Source organism: Myotis brandtii, unplaced genomic scaffold, assembly GCF_000412655.1.
Source record: "Myotis brandtii unplaced genomic scaffold, ASM41265v1 scaffold48, whole genome shotgun sequence".
Taxonomy (NCBI): Eukaryota; Metazoa; Chordata; class Mammalia; order Chiroptera; family Vespertilionidae; genus Myotis; species Myotis brandtii.
The window spans coordinates 6,140,661-6,158,672 of NW_005368341.1; the positions used below are offsets into that span (position 1 = coordinate 6,140,661).

The 18,012-nt window shown below is 34.2% G+C and overlaps 1 protein-coding gene across 1 annotated transcript in view; it reads right to left on the reverse strand.

Moving 5' to 3' along the window:
- VPS50 (VPS50 EARP/GARPII complex subunit) overlaps positions 1-18,012 on the reverse strand; it is a 113,406-nt gene that overhangs the window by 32,516 nt on the left and 62,878 nt on the right. The window contains exons 15-20 of the mRNA XM_005876157.2: positions 15,238-15,332; positions 14,787-14,885; positions 11,828-11,918; positions 9,151-9,327; positions 5,607-5,725; positions 2,881-2,987 (exon numbers count right to left, since the gene is read on the reverse strand). Coding sequence (XP_005876219.1) covers positions 2,881-2,987; positions 5,607-5,725; positions 9,151-9,327; positions 11,828-11,918; positions 14,787-14,885; positions 15,238-15,332 — 688 coding nt within the window. The remainder of the gene's footprint in view (positions 1-2,880; positions 2,988-5,606; positions 5,726-9,150; positions 9,328-11,827; positions 11,919-14,786; positions 14,886-15,237; positions 15,333-18,012) is intronic.

Here is an 18,012-nt window from a genome sequence, read left to right on the forward strand (position 1 = left end):
CTGGGGCTGGGAAGCCCCATTAACACTCTTTTGTTTAATCTCTCTTAATTATCTGCCAAATAAATACTCATTGAAAAGGACATTTTGAATATGCCTTTAATGTTCAAAATGTGTCTCCCAACTATAATTAGTTCTTTCATCTTCCCAGCACCAAAAATTAATCTATCTTATTTACACAACTGTACTTCTGACTTTGTAAAGAGATATTACCTTTGCCAGTTTATAATCTTTAAGCACCTTGTGCAATAACTACAGGGGGTAGAATAGTGCATTTACTAGTCAGAGACCCCTTAGTGAGTGGTTCCCTTAACATTCTGTTTTATGAATATGTACAAGCTGAGATAAAGACATCCCAGGGACAGAGAAAATGGCAGACATAAAAATCTACTAGGGAAATAATGGCAGCCCCTAGTGGCAGCCCTAAATGGGAAGACATGAAAGTTAAATGACCATACAAGGCATTTTCTAATTGCAACTCCAGTAAAAGTTCTGGTGGTGGAGAAGGCTGGAACTGCAATGGTCAGATTCTCAGTTCACGAGTCAAGTTTTATTCAGGATTGCTCTGCTCTCCAGGGCTGACATATCAAAGGCCCAGAGGAACACAGTTTTTCTGTTTCTATAAATCCACTGTCAGAAAACAGTGTCCACTATGTTGGTCAGCAATCCTTACATAAGAACTGGTCGTTATTGCTTTCTAAATTTAATCCCCGCAGCACATTTCTATCATTACGTTATCCTTTTCTTAGATAACGAGAATAGCAGAATGTGCTCCTTCTTCATTTCCGTACACCTACCAAGAACTGAGGATTTGCGGTTGTTGTTTGCATTTCACTAAATGAAACATGATTTCTCCCCTCCTCAATTTTGTTTTAGCCTTATATTTTATTTGACTCTACTGAATGTCTTTTATAGTAAAAAACAACATGATGCCCCATAGTCATTTTGAACTAGGTAAGTTAAAAATATATAAACAACCACTTAATGTATTTGATTATATTATTTCCCCATAACATGGTTCAGCTCTTGCTCTTCTCTCCATGTTCAGATTGGTGTTATTCTCTCAGCCCACATCTCAGAACGAAGACACACAAAGAGCAGAACTAAGATGTTTAGGAGCCAACTTAAACCTTCTGGTTGAAATCCACTGGTGTTAGGATGGTTAGTTACTTCAACATAACTAAACAAAAGCTGCCTTCATTAAACTGCATCTCAAGCAGCGTGTTCAGACACTGAGAACTAGTGAGTCCAGGAGGCTCAGGAGGATGACAAGAATTCTGGAATATCTGTATCCGCATGGACCATGTAAGGGAATTGAGCACATTGATCCTGAAGAATGGACTGGAGAGGAGGGTATAAAAAAAGGAAAGAACAGTTTAACTACCACCACACATGTGAAAAGTGACCACATGGAAAAGTAGGAGAAAAAATATAGACTTATTACTCTTTTTGCTTTTAGAGACAGAACTAAGAAAACAAAATTACAGAGAGAGATATTTTGGTTTTATCCTAAGGAAGAGATTTCAATGAATTAAACCAGTAGTAGAATGAGTAGTCTTGCAAAATGATAGGTTTCCAGTGACTGTGAGACATAAAACCAAGGCTAGATGGCCACTACATATTAGAGGCATTATAGAAAGAAATCCTTATTTTATGGGAATTCATAATAGACAACCTCTCAGAACCCATCCAATTCTGATTCCATATATCCTAGAGATTAACTCATGACTCTATATTTGGTTAGCTCTCTTTGATAAAGAAGAAAAGCTAATTTCCCTGGCAATAATCATCCATAAAACAGCTTTTTAGAATCTGTCATTTTCCTTTGTCATGAAAATATATACCTTTTCTTTTCCTCTCAATTCATTATTACTTTTCCACTATTTTCCCTAAAGGAAGTGGGACTTCTAAAAACCATTCTGTCTACTTGATCCTACTCATGAATGAAATGTAGAAATTATCTTCAAGAACACAGACCATTTTAGCAGTGCTAAGTATAATCAAACTAGGCAACAGGAAGTTTTCAACTCCATAAAAAGAATACAATGAATTTTATAGAAAACCACTAAAATTCCTCACTAGTATAGACGACTTAATTTGAGAAGACATCTCTATAACTTATTTGTCAAATTGCAGACCAATTTGTGAAATTTGAAGGCTGAAATAGCATATAAAATGTTTAAATACTGACATTTAAAAAATTCACATCATCTTCAAAACCAAATATTTAAAATATAGCATTTCTTTATATACAATTATCAATAAAGGTCTTATCTGTAATCAGGACTACACTTACTATGGTGAGAATATTTAGCTTATAGAACACTGTGTCTGAAAATGCCAGAGAATCACATTTCACTCTGCCTATCTGACTGGAAGATGGTGAAGATCAATGGAACAATTAAGTAAAAAATATTGTATCAATGTAAAACTGGAACTATCATCCTCCTACATGTACCTCTACCTCACACAGAGAATTTTTCATTACATTTCAATTAATTGAGGTATTTTAGAAAATGTGGAGACACAAATACTAAGTAGTTAACTGAAACAAGAAAAACTAACAATAATATTAATTTATACTATTTGGAACAATTAAGAAAACATTGACATATGCTCATCATAAATCCTTCACTGCAGTGGACACGAAAATATGCATAGCCCATGGACACAGACAGTGTGGTAAAGGCCTGGGGTGGGGCAGGGACTGGGTGGAGAGGAACAGAGGGTGAAAATGGGAGACATCTGTAATACTGTCAACAATATAAAATAAATATGTAAACAATTCAAACTTTTAAAAAGGCAAGTAAAAATCATTTGGTAACAAAAGCAGACTAATGTAACTGCTATAATAATTTTCATTAAAAAGGTGTACCTACTTACCAACAAGTCTTATTACATTCAGTGTTGTATTTGTTAAGATGGGTGCATTTACTTTATTTAGACTGTAATCTGATTTCTTCCTGCTCTTGAGGGTTTCTCGAGAAACACTTAATATAGAGAAACAAAAGAGTTGCAATTAGGATTGTCAAGTGGTAAGTCAGTAAGTTATCCAGCTTAGGATCTATCCTTTATTCACTAACTAGTTATTGAAAATCTTACCATGTATCAGGTGGGAATAAACTAGTAGAGATTATTAACTTCCTCCTTATAGAACTTAAAGTCCAGAGGGGAAAATAAATTAGTAAGCAAAATAATAAAGTACTATAATGTACTTCTTTGATTCTAAGACATTAATTACCAACCACATAGAAGCTATGTCTCTTTAAAAAGCAGATGTTCTAGGGAAATTACACATCCAAATGTATCTAGCATCCTGATTTCAGATATGTAAATATGAAAAAAATACCCTCCTTACAATCTGAAGTAAGTATAAGATATGATGGTCGAGTCTGGGGTTGGGAGGTGGAGTCTAGATTGAAAGTAGAAGTGATATGGCAAGTACAAAAAAAATAGTGGGATAACTTGTACTAAGGTCAAAGGTAAGAGAGAACAGAGCATGCTCAGAGAAGTACACAGAGTTCACAAGACTAGCATCCTATCTAACAAAGAGGGAATATGCTAACTGACCTTCACACCGTCGCAAAGATGGCAGCACCCACAGCCAATAAGAAAATATGCTAATTGACTGCTCCACCCTCAAAAATGGCAGCACCCACAGCCAATAAGGAGGGAATATGCTAATTGACTGCCCCGCCCTCAAAGAGGGCAGCGCCCACAGCCACAAGATGGCTGGCAGTGGAGGGCAGTTGTGGGTGATCAGGCCAGCAGGGGGGCCAGGCCTGCAGGAGAGGGCAGTTTGAGGTGACTTGGCCGGCAGGGGAGGGCAGTTAGGGGCGACCAGGCTGGCAGGGGAGGGTTGTTAGGGGTGACCGGGCCAGCAGGGGAGGGCAGTTGGGGGGGGGGAGGGGGAACCAGGCCTGCAGGAGAAGGCAGTTGGGAGGGACCAGGCCTGCATGGGAGGGCAGTTGGGGGTGATCAGGCCGGCAGGGGAGTCGTTTAGGGGGTGTCAGGCTGGCAGGCAGAAGCGATTAGGGGCAACCAGGCAGCAGACGAGTGGTTCAGAGCCAACAGTCCCGGATTGTGAGAGGGATGTCCTATTGCTGGTTTAGGCCTGATCCCACAGGGAGTCGGATATCTCCCAAGGGGTCCCAGATTGGAGAGGGTGCAGGCTGGGCTGAGGGACACCGTCCTCTCCCCAGTGCACGAATTTCATGCACCAGGCCTCTAGTAGAGAATAAGTGGGCAGACGAAGTGACAAGAAAGGAGTTACATAAAGGCCAGATCACCAAAAGCAAGAAAGCCTAATAAGTATAAACCTTATGCTGCATGCAGAGGGTGAGCCATTAAAATTTTAACCACATAAAGGACATGATCAAATTTGTATATAAGAAAAAAAAAATCTAAATTTGTATCCAAGAATGGATTAGAAGGGTGGCAAGATTGGAGACTGGGAGCCAAGATAAGGGGATTGCTTCAATAATCTGGCACAGAGGTGATGTCTGCATGAACTAGGAGGCACAGTGAAACACAATGAATTCTGATAAATTTAAGAGACACTTAGAAGTTGGAATTGATAGTAACTGTTAACTGATTGACTGCAGTTAGTAGTTCACATTATTTATACTTCTCGGGCATAAGTTAGGATAGTGTAGGAGGCTGCATAACCCTACCAAAAATACAAGTATATACACATATACTGGCAGACACTATCTATCTTACTTGTTCATTTCAATTTAATTAGAGCTTTCCTTCTGGATACAATATACCCCAAACATGCAACAGAATAGTTGCATTCAGTTCATAATAGATCATAAATGTAGATTATTTAAATATTACACATATGTGAAAACCAATGGAAACAAATTTTCCCAATTAAAATATCCACAACTACATGACTTGTTCACTTTTGAGGAGAGATATTTCAAATCAACTAAATATAACTAGGTACTCTGGGGGTAAAATGTAGAGAAGGGTATACTTAAACCTGTCATTAAAAATAAAGTATATCTGTGGTTATTAAATGCTTGATGGTCATGAAATTAATTCACTTACATATCAGAATTAGGCCCACTTAACTGGGAGAAAGTGACAAAAAATATTATTAAATTCTTCAAGTTTTTAAAGAGGACAATTTATCATAAAGCAAAATTTAAGTACAAAAAAGGAGCCTAACAGAAGACTCAAACAGTGAACATAAATGACATGGAAAGATAGGTGGAGACATTTATATTTACTAGATTGAGGCAGAAACTCCACAGACCAAAACAAAAAAAAAAGACTACTTTTCTCCCAGAAGTTTTCTGATCTGTGTGAAGTATAAATTGCCTCCAAAGGCAGCATTGATTGTATAAATCGAAGGTTTGTTTTTTTTCTGCAAATACCATTGATCTCTAAATTAAGAGCTTGTTGATTATGTCCAATATTAAAGAAAAAAACTACATTTTTAGCCTTCTGAAAATCATTTTTAAAACATATTAACTTCTGTGACATATTATAATCAACATAAATTTTCAATTTTTGTTTTTTCTTACCCTTTAAAGGAAATCCTATCTGTTGAATGTGCAACATAAAATGCAAAATACCATTCAACCTGAGAGCAACTGTACCTTTTCACAGGAGCGTCACCTGTCTGCTCATCCACATAATCGCGTTTTAGTTCCTCCGGAACATCACTGTCACTGTCATACTCCTGATAGGCACTTTTTTCCTGTTCATCAGATTCATACTGAAGAAAACACAGAATATTCATAAATGAGGATGAAAAGCCAACCTTCATTGGAGTGTTTTAACACAATAAAAGTATCCAATTTTATAAGAAGTAGTCATAGAATAAAGTTCTTAATAACTTAGTTTCATTTTGCCAACAAAAATCATTCCACTTTCATCATCCTACCTTAACCAGCTCAAAAAAATAAATAAAATACAAACATTTTACCTATTAAAGCTTGTAAATATGAAAAAAATCAAATATGTACATAAAGAAAATAAACATCCTGCTAGGCCTTAGGAGAAAACAAAATGTCCATGTGATTTTTAAAAGTAATCTCTTCTTCCAAGTGGTTTCATCACAAGTTCTAACTTGCTAACTCATTGTAAAGAGGTTGAGTATACATTCTGGCACACTGGACATGTTAATGCTGCTTAATAAACATGCACAACACACGTGCTAATGTTCTACCTCATTATGATGAATGAGATTTAATTCCAAAGGCAACTTAAAAAATTATGCTTAGCAACTAGGGACTACTGAGACGAAGAACAAAAATGGTGGATTTTTTAAAGAAAGGTACTCTCCTAACAGTTTCCCATCTTTATGGCACTATTGCCCTGTGCCAGCATAGGAGAGGAGTAGAGTCCATGCACAGCAAAGGAAGCAATGGTATCATCATCATCATCAAATATTGTAATATGAATAAATAATGGCTAACATTTATTAAGTTTTAACCAAATACTCTGCCAAGTGCTTTCATGAATTATCTCATTGAATTTTCAAAACAATTCTATTAAAAAGTTTCTCCCTATTTGCCAGTTTAGGAGATCAATATAATGAGGACATAAGAAGAAGTTAACTTAATTCACCAATTGTTTTCTGAGTCTCTAAAGCATTATGACAGGCCATATTAAGATGTGAATCCTGACTCTCAAGGACTTAACGCTGTACCTCAAAGATTAGATCAATATTAATAACTACAGACGAGCATGACAGGTACACTCCACTACTTGTACACGAGTAGTCCTGATGACATTCAGGAAGGTGTTCTACACAAACTCTCCTGGTTATAACGACAGGGCTTCATGATTCCACAGTAAAACAGATCCTCAGTTTCAAGGATTCTATATTTGCAAATTTTCCTACTCACTAAAATTTATTTGTAACCCCAACAATAATTCTTCATGATGCTTTCATGGTCATTCATGGATATTGTCAGAGAGGAGAAATTTGGGGGTTACCCAACATATACATTCCCAACAGAGGGCAAACAAGGTGTCACTCTTTCTTCTTGCATTAGCTCTCCTGCTGTAAACAAGTGTCCTTTTCATAGTCTAATTAGTGCCACATTTTAAAAAAATTTTGTACTTTTTGCTGATAATTCTACTGCTTAGAATGGCCCCCCGCATAATACTAAGTAAGTGTTACCTAGTGTTCCTAAGTGCAAGAGAACTGTAGTGTGCCTTACTGCAAAAACACATGTGTTAGATAAACTTCATTCAGGCATAAGTTACAGTGCTGTTGGCCATGAGTTCAATGTTAATGAATTAACAGCATATATTAAATTAGGTGTCTTTAAGCAAAAACACACATAAAACAACAATACATAAAATGATCAGTTAATGAAAATGTTATGACTAGAGGCTCACAGGTACCTAATCCCATATTTCCCATAGGAGCAGTGGTTCTGTATTTGCTAATTCAGGGTTCATGGCGACTCTAAAAAACACAAGTGCCACAAACAATGAGAATCAAATGCCATGAGAGATTTAAATTGAAAAAAATTACCAATACAGAGGGATATTATTTCAAAAATATTGGCGTGACTTTTAAATCCTTTCAGTTTAGTCTACTTTACCAAGGCAAATTTACACAAAGAATCAATAAATTGTCATTTTAAATGTGAGTTACTACAAAATAGCTTCTACTTCATGATAAAAAGTGATAATGGTACACTTTCATGGCAATATTTTTTAAAATTACATCTTCACTAAACACAAAAGAAAATGCCAAAACTAAAATATGCATAACTCAACAAATTTTTTTCAAATTTGAACAGTTTTCAATTTCAGCTTCATCAAACCTAAAATAAAAGTCATACTGTTGCCCTAACCGGTTTGGCTCAGTGGATAGAGCGTCGGCCTGCGGACTAAAAGGTCCCAGGTTCGATTCCGGTCAAGGGCATGTACCTTGGTTGTGGGCACATCCTCAGTGGGAGGTGTGCAGGAGGCGGCTGATCGATGTTTCTCTCTCATTGATGTTTCTAACTCTCTATCCCTCTCCCTTCCTCCCTGTAAAAAATCGGTAAAATATATAAAAAAAAAAAAAGTCATACTGTTTTCCTCTGGAAATGATGTTTTCCTCTGGAAATTATGAATATCAGAAGGACCCATCTAAATGAAACATTGTGAAAACATCCTGTAGGTTACTATGAAGTAAGAATTCCCCCATTGTAATTATGGAGAAACTGAGAGTGAAGGGCCACAGAGCTAGTAGAAAGTTTGCCTTCAAACACTTTCCATAAACTCACACTACCTCTACTCTATATTGTTTTTTTGAGCTGCTCAAAGTGTTATTAAAACATCATACTTCCAAATCCAAAAACAATCCTGCCAGGAAAGACATTATCCTCTATCAGGAAAAGGACATAGAACAAAATGACACTCTTAGTTGCCCAAGAGTGGAGTTGAGAAAAAAGTACAGAAGATCTATTTCCTCATGCATCCATGTGTCCAACAAATCAGATAAATCCTATATAATAAAATCCTAATATGCTAAGTGTCTGGTCATCCGTTCAACCAATCAAAGCGTAATATGCTAATGATATGCTAAGGCTGCTCAATTGCTTGCTATGACATGCACTGACCACCAGGGGGCAGACGCCCCGAATGGTAGGTTAGCTTGCTGCAGGGGTCTGGCCCATCGGGACTGAGCGAGATGGGCCAGACATGCCTGGAGCCCTCCTGCATCCCTCCTGGCCCTGATCATTCACGGGTGGGGTCCCTCGGCCTGGCTTGCACCCTCTTGCAATCCGGGACCCCTTGGGGGATGTTGGAGAGCCGGTTTCAGCCTGATCCCGCAGGCCAGGCTGAGGGACCCCACTGGTACATGAATTCGTGCACCGGGCCTCTAGTGTGCAATAAAGAACCTATACTCCTACTCCACTAATAATCTGGTAGGAACATAAAGTAGTCTAATAAGAACACAAAGTAAACACATAGGCAAATTTTATCATTCAAAAGGACAAGGTCAAGAAAGCATATTGCAAAACCATTACCTGTACAAGTAGTATCACAGGAACAGAAGTAGTATATAGGTAGGGATATGGGTGGTGAATGGGTAAATAAATCTAGCCAATTACCTTGTTTAATGGGTAGAATACTCTTCAAAAAGAAAACCTCACTTAATGTTCCCCAATATGTTTTAAAAACACCACCTACCCCGTTAGAAGCCAGGACGTCTTCTGTTTCTTCATCATTGTGGTTTGCATGGATTTCAAATGGATTCCCAACACTACAGTACTGCTCAAACAAGGTCTCTGTTTTTGAAGATGTTGAGGCTGGCTGCTTACTAGGTGAAACTGATGGGGAACGAGACTGTTCCATGAATTTAAATTCCTAGACATTAGAAAAGGAGCCATATACCTTTTAGAAACAATTCAAAAACATAAACATTCCATCACTGTAAATGTAGAGTTGGGGGGGGGGAATTAATTCTGATTCTTTAGGTTGTTCTCTTTTAAATCCTACAAGTTATCTCAAAGCACAAACTCAGAATTACATTAGTCAAAGGTTTTCCTAAAGATAAATTCAGTTGCTAGTATCACTTACAACAGTGTTATCTGCATTAAGCTACTTTTGGCTTACTTTATGTAACTGCACAGGAAATTTTTAAAAATAATTTAAATTTGATAATTCTAAAAATTTTAGCATAGCAGCAAAAGCATTAATAGGATATGGTTTTAATCAATAGTCTTTGTTAAAACTAATTATTAAGTTAAACACCTTGCATACTTATTGTACCATTTAAGATGCTTATACAAAGTCATCAAAAACAAAGCATGTAGATATATCTTTGTTATAATGTTGTCTATAAACTTTCCATGTTTTTAAAATTAAATTAAATTTAAATTAACTTTATTTTTTATTAACCATTTATCCCTTCTATGCCCTCTTCCATCTCCATACCATCCCCGTCTATAAATTTTCATTTATTTTTCTTCATATGCCAAAAAGCAGATAGCACAAACACACATGCTGAGGTCAGATGATAAATCTTATGGTCCTAGCTTGCCATTAGTCCATTACATTCCATTAACTTCCTATATAATGTTGGGAATGTCACCTGGCTTCTGTGTGCCTCAATTTTCCCATCTATAAAATAAGAGGGTCACCTAGAATGAGAGAATCACAAATGCTAAAGCAAGAGTTGTAGCTCCCAGCCCAAATCATGTATTTTCCAGATAAGGAAACTGAGGCAGTCTGGAGAGATCCAGCGCAAAGTTGAAGATCATGCAACTAATCTGAGGAAGATATTGCATAATCCTAAAGTTCCTCTGAATTGCAAAACTATTGGTTTGAGTATTTTTAATAAAAGTGTACTATATATTTTTCTTATACCTTTTAATTTTTAGTATTAATCCTAAATTGAAATTTTTTCATATTCAATGATAATCTTCTTAAAATTACATTGGCTTAAGTTTCAAACGATGTTTATTGTCTTTTAAAATTGCAAATACATATTAAATCAGATTAATTATACTGCTTAAAAATCATACCATTATTTTTGTAATTCTAAACAAGAAGTGACTATAAATTAAGAGACAATTTAAAAAACCACACAAGTCTATAAGAATCCCTGTTTCCAGGTAACCACTTTTTTTGTGGTTAGAACACTTAACATGAGATCTATCCTGTTAAAAAAAAAATGTAAGTGCACAAACAGTATTGTTAACTATAGGCGAAATCTTGTACAGTTGATCTCTAAAACTTGTTCATCTTGCATAACTGAAACTTCAAGGTAACTACTTAAAGAAGGTAATGCTCACTTGGATGGAAATGTTTCAATGTACCTTGTAAAATAAGTTGTCTTATAACTATACCAAGTGTGTGTGTACTGGTTAAACACAAATTCAAACAAAATTATTTAAATAGACATTCTAAAATCAATGTTAGAATTTTAAATAATGTTAAGGAATCAACGTAATATATGAATTCTAAAATAATTTTTAAGTTAATGTTAATTTTCTTGTATTGAAAGCAGTTATTAATCAACATGTTTCAGTTATTTAATATTTCCACATTAGGAAAGCAATATGATAGAACTGGATAACAAGTAAGCTATTATACAACATGAGCATAAAGATTATCCCTATAAAAAAACTGTTAGTACGTATTCTTTACATTTATCCAGAATAAGAAAATTGATTCTAGAAAGCCATTCCTTCCAAAGGCAAAAACTAAATGCACTGGACCTTCTAAATTTATACACAGTATCTTGACATTTGGTATTTGTAGTACAAAATCTATCACAAAACGAATATTTATCTACAATGTGTTTCAACCAAGGGAAAAATGAGATCACTTAAAGATATTTCTACAGATTACAAATTCTATAAGGATTCCGGGATCAATTAACTAATAAAGAATAGTTAAGAGTGGTTTTTATATTTGCCTCTTTTATTTCTGAGGTATTTCCTCATTAGAGGCAAATTTATGAGTTGCAGCATAAATTAAGACCCTAGTAGTCCTTTGAAGAAATGACAAAAATTCTGTAAATATAAGCTTTTTCATTAATGACCATCAAAATATAACTGTTTAAATTTCTGTGAAATTAAGTAAAGTGATTTTTATGGAATCATAAGAAAAAAATTATTTTAATTGTGACTCTTCTTAAGCAAAAGAGCGTTCTTGAAGTCAGTAAACTGAACTTGTAAAAATAGAGTTTGACATCCAAAAAGGATCCCTCTTATAAAAGAGGCTTGCTATTAATCACTTTTATGGAAGAAAAGACACTATTCTTTAATTTATTTTGTACATGCTCGCACATGTTTGTGTTGGTTTTTTTTAAGGATGACTAAATAAAAGACAGAGTTATTTGTTTTTAAGAAACACTTACATGAAGTTGCAAAATGCTGAAATTTGACTTAACGGGACAAAGTTCCCAGGTCTCATTCTCTAGAAACATTCTCAGTTCATCAAGCCGTGTTCTTAAAAAAAAACAAACAAACAAAAAAAAAAACTCCAGAAAGTAAGAAGTATACTATACACAAGAATTAAAAAATGAAATAAAATATAAACAATTATAGAAGATCATCATGATCATAATCAACTTTGAGAACCCATTCAGACCAATATAACACATTTATTTTGTTAATGTTATCAACCTTAAAAGAAAAAAAACTCTTATACTTATTAAATTACTTAAATATTTACTTAACTTTGAATATTTTTACTATATCACAAAAATAATAATATACAGAAAATGACATTTTTATTAAGGGACTAAACCAAAAGCTACTCACTAAATCATGTACTTAAAATATCCTCAGCTAATCATATATCAATGCCAAAAAAATAACCCACAAACACGGGGAAATAATTTACAGAATTTATGAAATCATAAATACTAATAAATGCTTTATACTAAACATCATAGACCAGGGGTGGGCAAACTTTTTGACTCGAGGGCCACAATGGGTTCTTAAACTGGACCGGAGGGCCAGAACAAAAGCATGGATGGAGTGTTTGTGTGAACTAATATAAATTCAAAGTAAACATCATTACATAAAAGGGTACGGTCTTTTTTTTTTTTTTAGTTTTATTCATTTCAAACGGGCCGGATTCGGCCCGCGGGCCGTAGTTTGCCCACGGCTGGCATAGACCATAATCATGCGGAAGTGATGGTGCCCATACCTCACACCATATATAAAAATTAATTAAAATGGACCACAGACCTAATGTAAGAACTAAAACTATAAAAGTTTACAAGTCTTACAATTCAACAATAAAATAATGCCATTAAAAAATAGGCAAAGGCTTTGAACACCATTTCAACAACAAAGATATACAAATGACAAATAAGTACATAACAAGATGCTGAACATTGTCATTCATTAGGGAAAAGTAAATCCAAACGATAATGAGATACCACTTCACACCCATAGGATAGCTATAATCAAAGAGACAGACAATAACAAGTGTTAGCAAGGTTTTGGAGAAATTAGAATCCTTATACAGTACTTTTGGAAATGTAAAACAGTGTAGCCACTTTGGAAAAGTTTGGCAGTTCCTCAAAATGTTAAACATAGAGTTATCATATGACCCAGCAATTCCACTCTTCATTGGTTTCCAATGGCTGTAACAAATTACCACAAATTAGGTGACCTAAAACAATAGAAACGTAATCTCTCACAGTTCTGGAGGCCAGAGGTTTGAAATCAAGATGTCAGCAGGGCTACATAATCTCTAGACTAGGGAAAAATCTATTCCCTTTGCCCCTTCTAGCTTATGGTGGTTGCCACCATTACTTGGTTTATGGCCACAACATTACAATCTGCCTGTCTTCACATTACTTTCTCCTGTATGTGTGTATGTCTTTTTGACAATAAGTAAAGTAGAATAACGAAAGGAGACCATTAAAAAAGTCAGTTTTTCCACTGCACGCAGCTTACAGTCAGTACCAGGAACACCAGAAGGTCTCCAGTTGCCTGCTGGATACAAAGCAATTGTTTGGAAATGGACAACTGGCATGCCTTAGTTCTAACAGAGTCAGTACGGCTCCTGGCTACTTCAGAGTTCTCTATCCTCTTCTATGTACGATTAAAAAGACACTCTTCTTTTGCACAGCAATGTGCAATGTGTACAAGCCAGGCCTTCTATTTTAGCAGGGCTTAAGTTTTGACAAAAAAGAAATTTATAAATAAAGGCAGTGTTAGGGTTTCATGTTCCCGTAACACTGTTTTCCTGGGGCTTAACCAATTAAAACTTTTATTTTTAAACATTCTCCTCATTAAATTTATTTTCTTTCAAAACAAATATTTAAGTTTACAATTAACAGAGAACACTTGTACTTAAACATACTTAATAATTAATATATCAATGGTTTAATGTCTCATAATCTCTTCTAAATGGCAAATACAACTGTGATCAGAAGTTGACTTCAAACAAAGAGAGAAAGCAGAATTTCAAATCCTGACTCTCCCTGCACCAAATAACAATAAAATCAAAACTGAATTTTAAAAAGTAAAAATACAGAATAAAAAGTAAGACTGAACTCAATTGAAACAATAAAATGTATGTAAGGGACACAGCACAGAGTCCAGCTACTACCAAGATCTAATATACAAAGTGCCCCCCCAAAATATATACACACTTTAACAGCTGATAGCTCAATTTTGAAAATGAAATGTATTTTAATAAACACTGCGTATAAATTTTTTGGGGACACACTCTATGTTAGCTCTCTCATTTAATGCTGTTTTAAGTATACAATCACATTGCCATATGAATATTATTTCCCATCTTCCTCCCTTCCCAAAGCCATTCCTAATCACCCTTTGTAAAGTTAGTAGTGATTGTTTTGCAAAGTAATGTAGTACAGAATCTTCACTTTGTAGCTACACTCTGAATATTGTGCTCTCTTCTCTAGAAGCCTTCTTACTTCCAAAAGGCAGATGCTTTCAAGCACCCTCACGGAGTGCTGCCTCTACTGGTTTAACTTTCTTGCTAGCTCACACATATAGTCAGGCATAGCACAGTGGCCAAATCTTCTGGTGAACCCTGATGTAATAATCATCTTTCACCCATACAGAAATCAGTTCAATAATTACGCAATATTTTGAGACTCTCAAGACAAAGATTATATTAAAACTGACAACGAATAAGTAATGAGATATTTTATAAGATTTTTGGTAAAAAATCCTGAACCATCTAAAAAGAGCTATAAAGAACATACATATACTTTCAAATTCAAAAGTAACTGTTTTAAACCAATTAATGTTAAAAGTTTAATTAGAAATAGACTAAGTACCCTCAATACCTAAATAAGTCTGTTCATATTTTATTAAAGTTCTTACCTGTGGTAGTTCTTAAAATAATTGACACTTTGCTTTCTAATAGACTCTTGCAAAACTTCAGATTTGCTACCACAAAATTCTTCTCCAACTTGCATCAACCTAGTTGGATAAAAAGATTTATATAAATTTCATCAACATCCTGATTATAGTAAAAAAAAATGAAGTCCAGATTGTCTTTTCAAAGGTAACAAATAATGAAATTTGGATGTTTGAAGAAATTCTAAAGATCACAAAGACATTATGGTTTATAAACATCGAAACGGTAGAAATATTTAAACACATTCACATACAAACCCAGAAGAAAATAAATTATGAAAGCTCAATTATCTTCATTCCCCTGAAGAAGTTATACATGATAACTCACTGAAATCGTGATTTCTTTGATAATTATGATTTCTTTAATTATCATGGTTGAATGAATCAAAGAATAAGACAAGATCTCAAACACTACCTGCTGATTATATCCAAAACAAAGATGAAATCATCATATTTGAATATAGACAAATCAGTTCCAAGCAAGTAGGTCTTTACTTTTAGCTGAACATCCTGTAAAAAAAAAAAAAAGAAATGTTTTCAAGTAAATGCACAATATTGAAAATAAGTTTTTAGAACTATTTATTCTATAGTTACACATTAAAATGAGACAGGAATACATACTTAATTGATAAAGAATATATATCTAGACCTTAGGGTGATATCACAGAGACAATTCCATAAACATAAGATATAATACAGTAATAGTAATGATCATCACTATTTTACATACACCTGCACATGCAAGATAAGAATTATATCCTCATACAGAATATGAAAAATCATCATTATTTATAGGCTAGAAACCCCAAAATAATCTATTCAAAAAATATTAGAATGAATAAGACACTATTGAAGTGATTATATATAATATATAAAAATTTGATAGTTTTCATGTATACCTGCTGTAATACTTTAAAGTGGAGATTCCATTTAAAATAGATATTAAAATATACTTAGAAATAACTTTAATAATAAATATCATACCTATAAGAAAAAGTAGCACTCTAGTGAGAAATACAAGAAATTTCAATAAATTGAAAGTCAAGGAATAAGAAGGTGACTAAATAATGTTAAGATGTCAATTTGTCCAAATTAATGTAGAGGCTCAATGAAATTCTAATTCAAATCAACATCAAAACTTGTCTTCCAAATATTCTAAAATTCACTGGAAATAATAAACAGGCAATAACTGCTTTAAAAATAAACTTTGAAAAGATGGAATGAAAGTTATGAGCAATGTTGGAGGACTTGTACTATCTGAATTCCTGTATTAAATATATTAAAAACTTTTTTTAAAAGAATGCTAACAATATACAGAGAAATCAATGTAATAGAACAAATAACACAGAAATAGTGCTAATATATACACTAGAGCTTAATAAACAGCAGTAAAATTCACTGTTCTGATTATTAACATTGTTTCAATCATTATGATTAGAACCTTACATATGCATAATTGTTAATCCTAGGACAGCACTGTTGAGCAAGCATATATTATCCCCCTAAGAGGAGAAACTTAAGAATACCAAGAACCTACAACCAAGATTACTCTACCCAGCAAAGCTATCATGTAGAATTGAAGGTCAGATAAAGAGCTTCACAGACAAGAAAAAGCTAAAGGAGTTCATCACCACCAAACCAGGATTATATGAAATGCTGAAAGGTATCTTTAAGAAGAAGAAAAAGGTAAAGATAAAATCTATGAACAATAAAGTGACAACAAATAAATACCTATCAACAAGTGAACCTAAAAATTAAGTCAGAATAAACTGGTGAATATAATAGAAGCAGGGGCATAGAAAGGGAGTGGACTGACAATTCTTGGGGGGAAGGTGGTGTGGGGGTGCGGGAAGAGACTGGACAAAAATCGTGCACCTATGGACGAGGACAGTGGGGGGGGTAAGGGCATGGGGTGGAGTGGGAACCAGGTGGAGGGGAGCTATGGGGGAAAAAAGAGGAACATCTGTAATAATCTGAACAATAAAGATTTATTAATTAAAAAAAAGAAATCATAAAAAAAAAGAGGAGAAACTTAAGTGAATGACAAAGCTAAGATTTGAATCCAGGTCTATCTGCCTTCAAAGTCTCCTTTTTTCCCTGTACCCTGCTACAAAGAAGAGTAACAAATAAAGAGGGAAGAAAAAGATTATCCAGCAAGTAGCAAAGGAAAAACTAACTAGTTTGGGGGCCTGGGGAGGAACCGTCCTCTCTTTATATCAAAAGAAATATGAAATGTATTAAATAAATGTTTCGGATGTTTTAGAAGGATTAAAAATTAATACAATAAAGGAAAAATATAATCTGAGTACCTATTAAGTATTCTAGGCAGTATTCTAGGTATTGGGATATTGCAAATAATCCAAAGTTTAGATAAATATATTTATAATTACCAGATGAGTATTTATCTAAGCTTTACAAAGGAAAGAACATTTTAAGAATAAATGTAACATAAATCACAAAAAACAGAGGTCAATAGTTTGACCTCTTAAAAATCTTAACTATCTGCATATTGAAACTATAAGTGAAAACAAATAAAGTATATACAAAGGATTACTCATTTCTTGCATAATTTATTTAGGACCTATGAACAAAAAACATAACTAAAAATTCACAAATCAATAATTAATAGATTTTTAAATGTTCAAGTTCTCTAATAATTAGAGAAGTAGGAATTAAAACTCTAATAAATATAAACAGATTCAATTGCTATATTAAAAATAAAGTCCCTCCCTTGAAAAAAGTTTTTTACACTTATGGGACACAAAACTAAAAGCTAATCCAAAAATATTTAAAATAAGGAGATGGTCAAAGATTTGCCAGGAAAATGTGACAAAATAAATAGCAATGGTAATAATAAGACAAATTATAATTCATATCAAAATGCCTTAGAACAAAAGAGCTATTTTTATAAATTAATGATGGGACTTATGTACAAAGAAGTTAAGTGGCTTTTACATTGCAGCATCAATCAACATAGCATCCAAGTATAAAAAAATAAAAGCTATTAGAAATAAAAGAAAAACCTGACAAAACAATAGTCATTCTGGTAAATTAAAATTCCTTCCTCAGAATTGCAAAAACCAAGAAAAAAAATTTAGGATATAGATTAAAATAATCTATATATAAAAGCCTAAGTGACCAGCTGACTGGCTGACAGTTATGATGTGCACTGACCACCAGGGGGCAGATA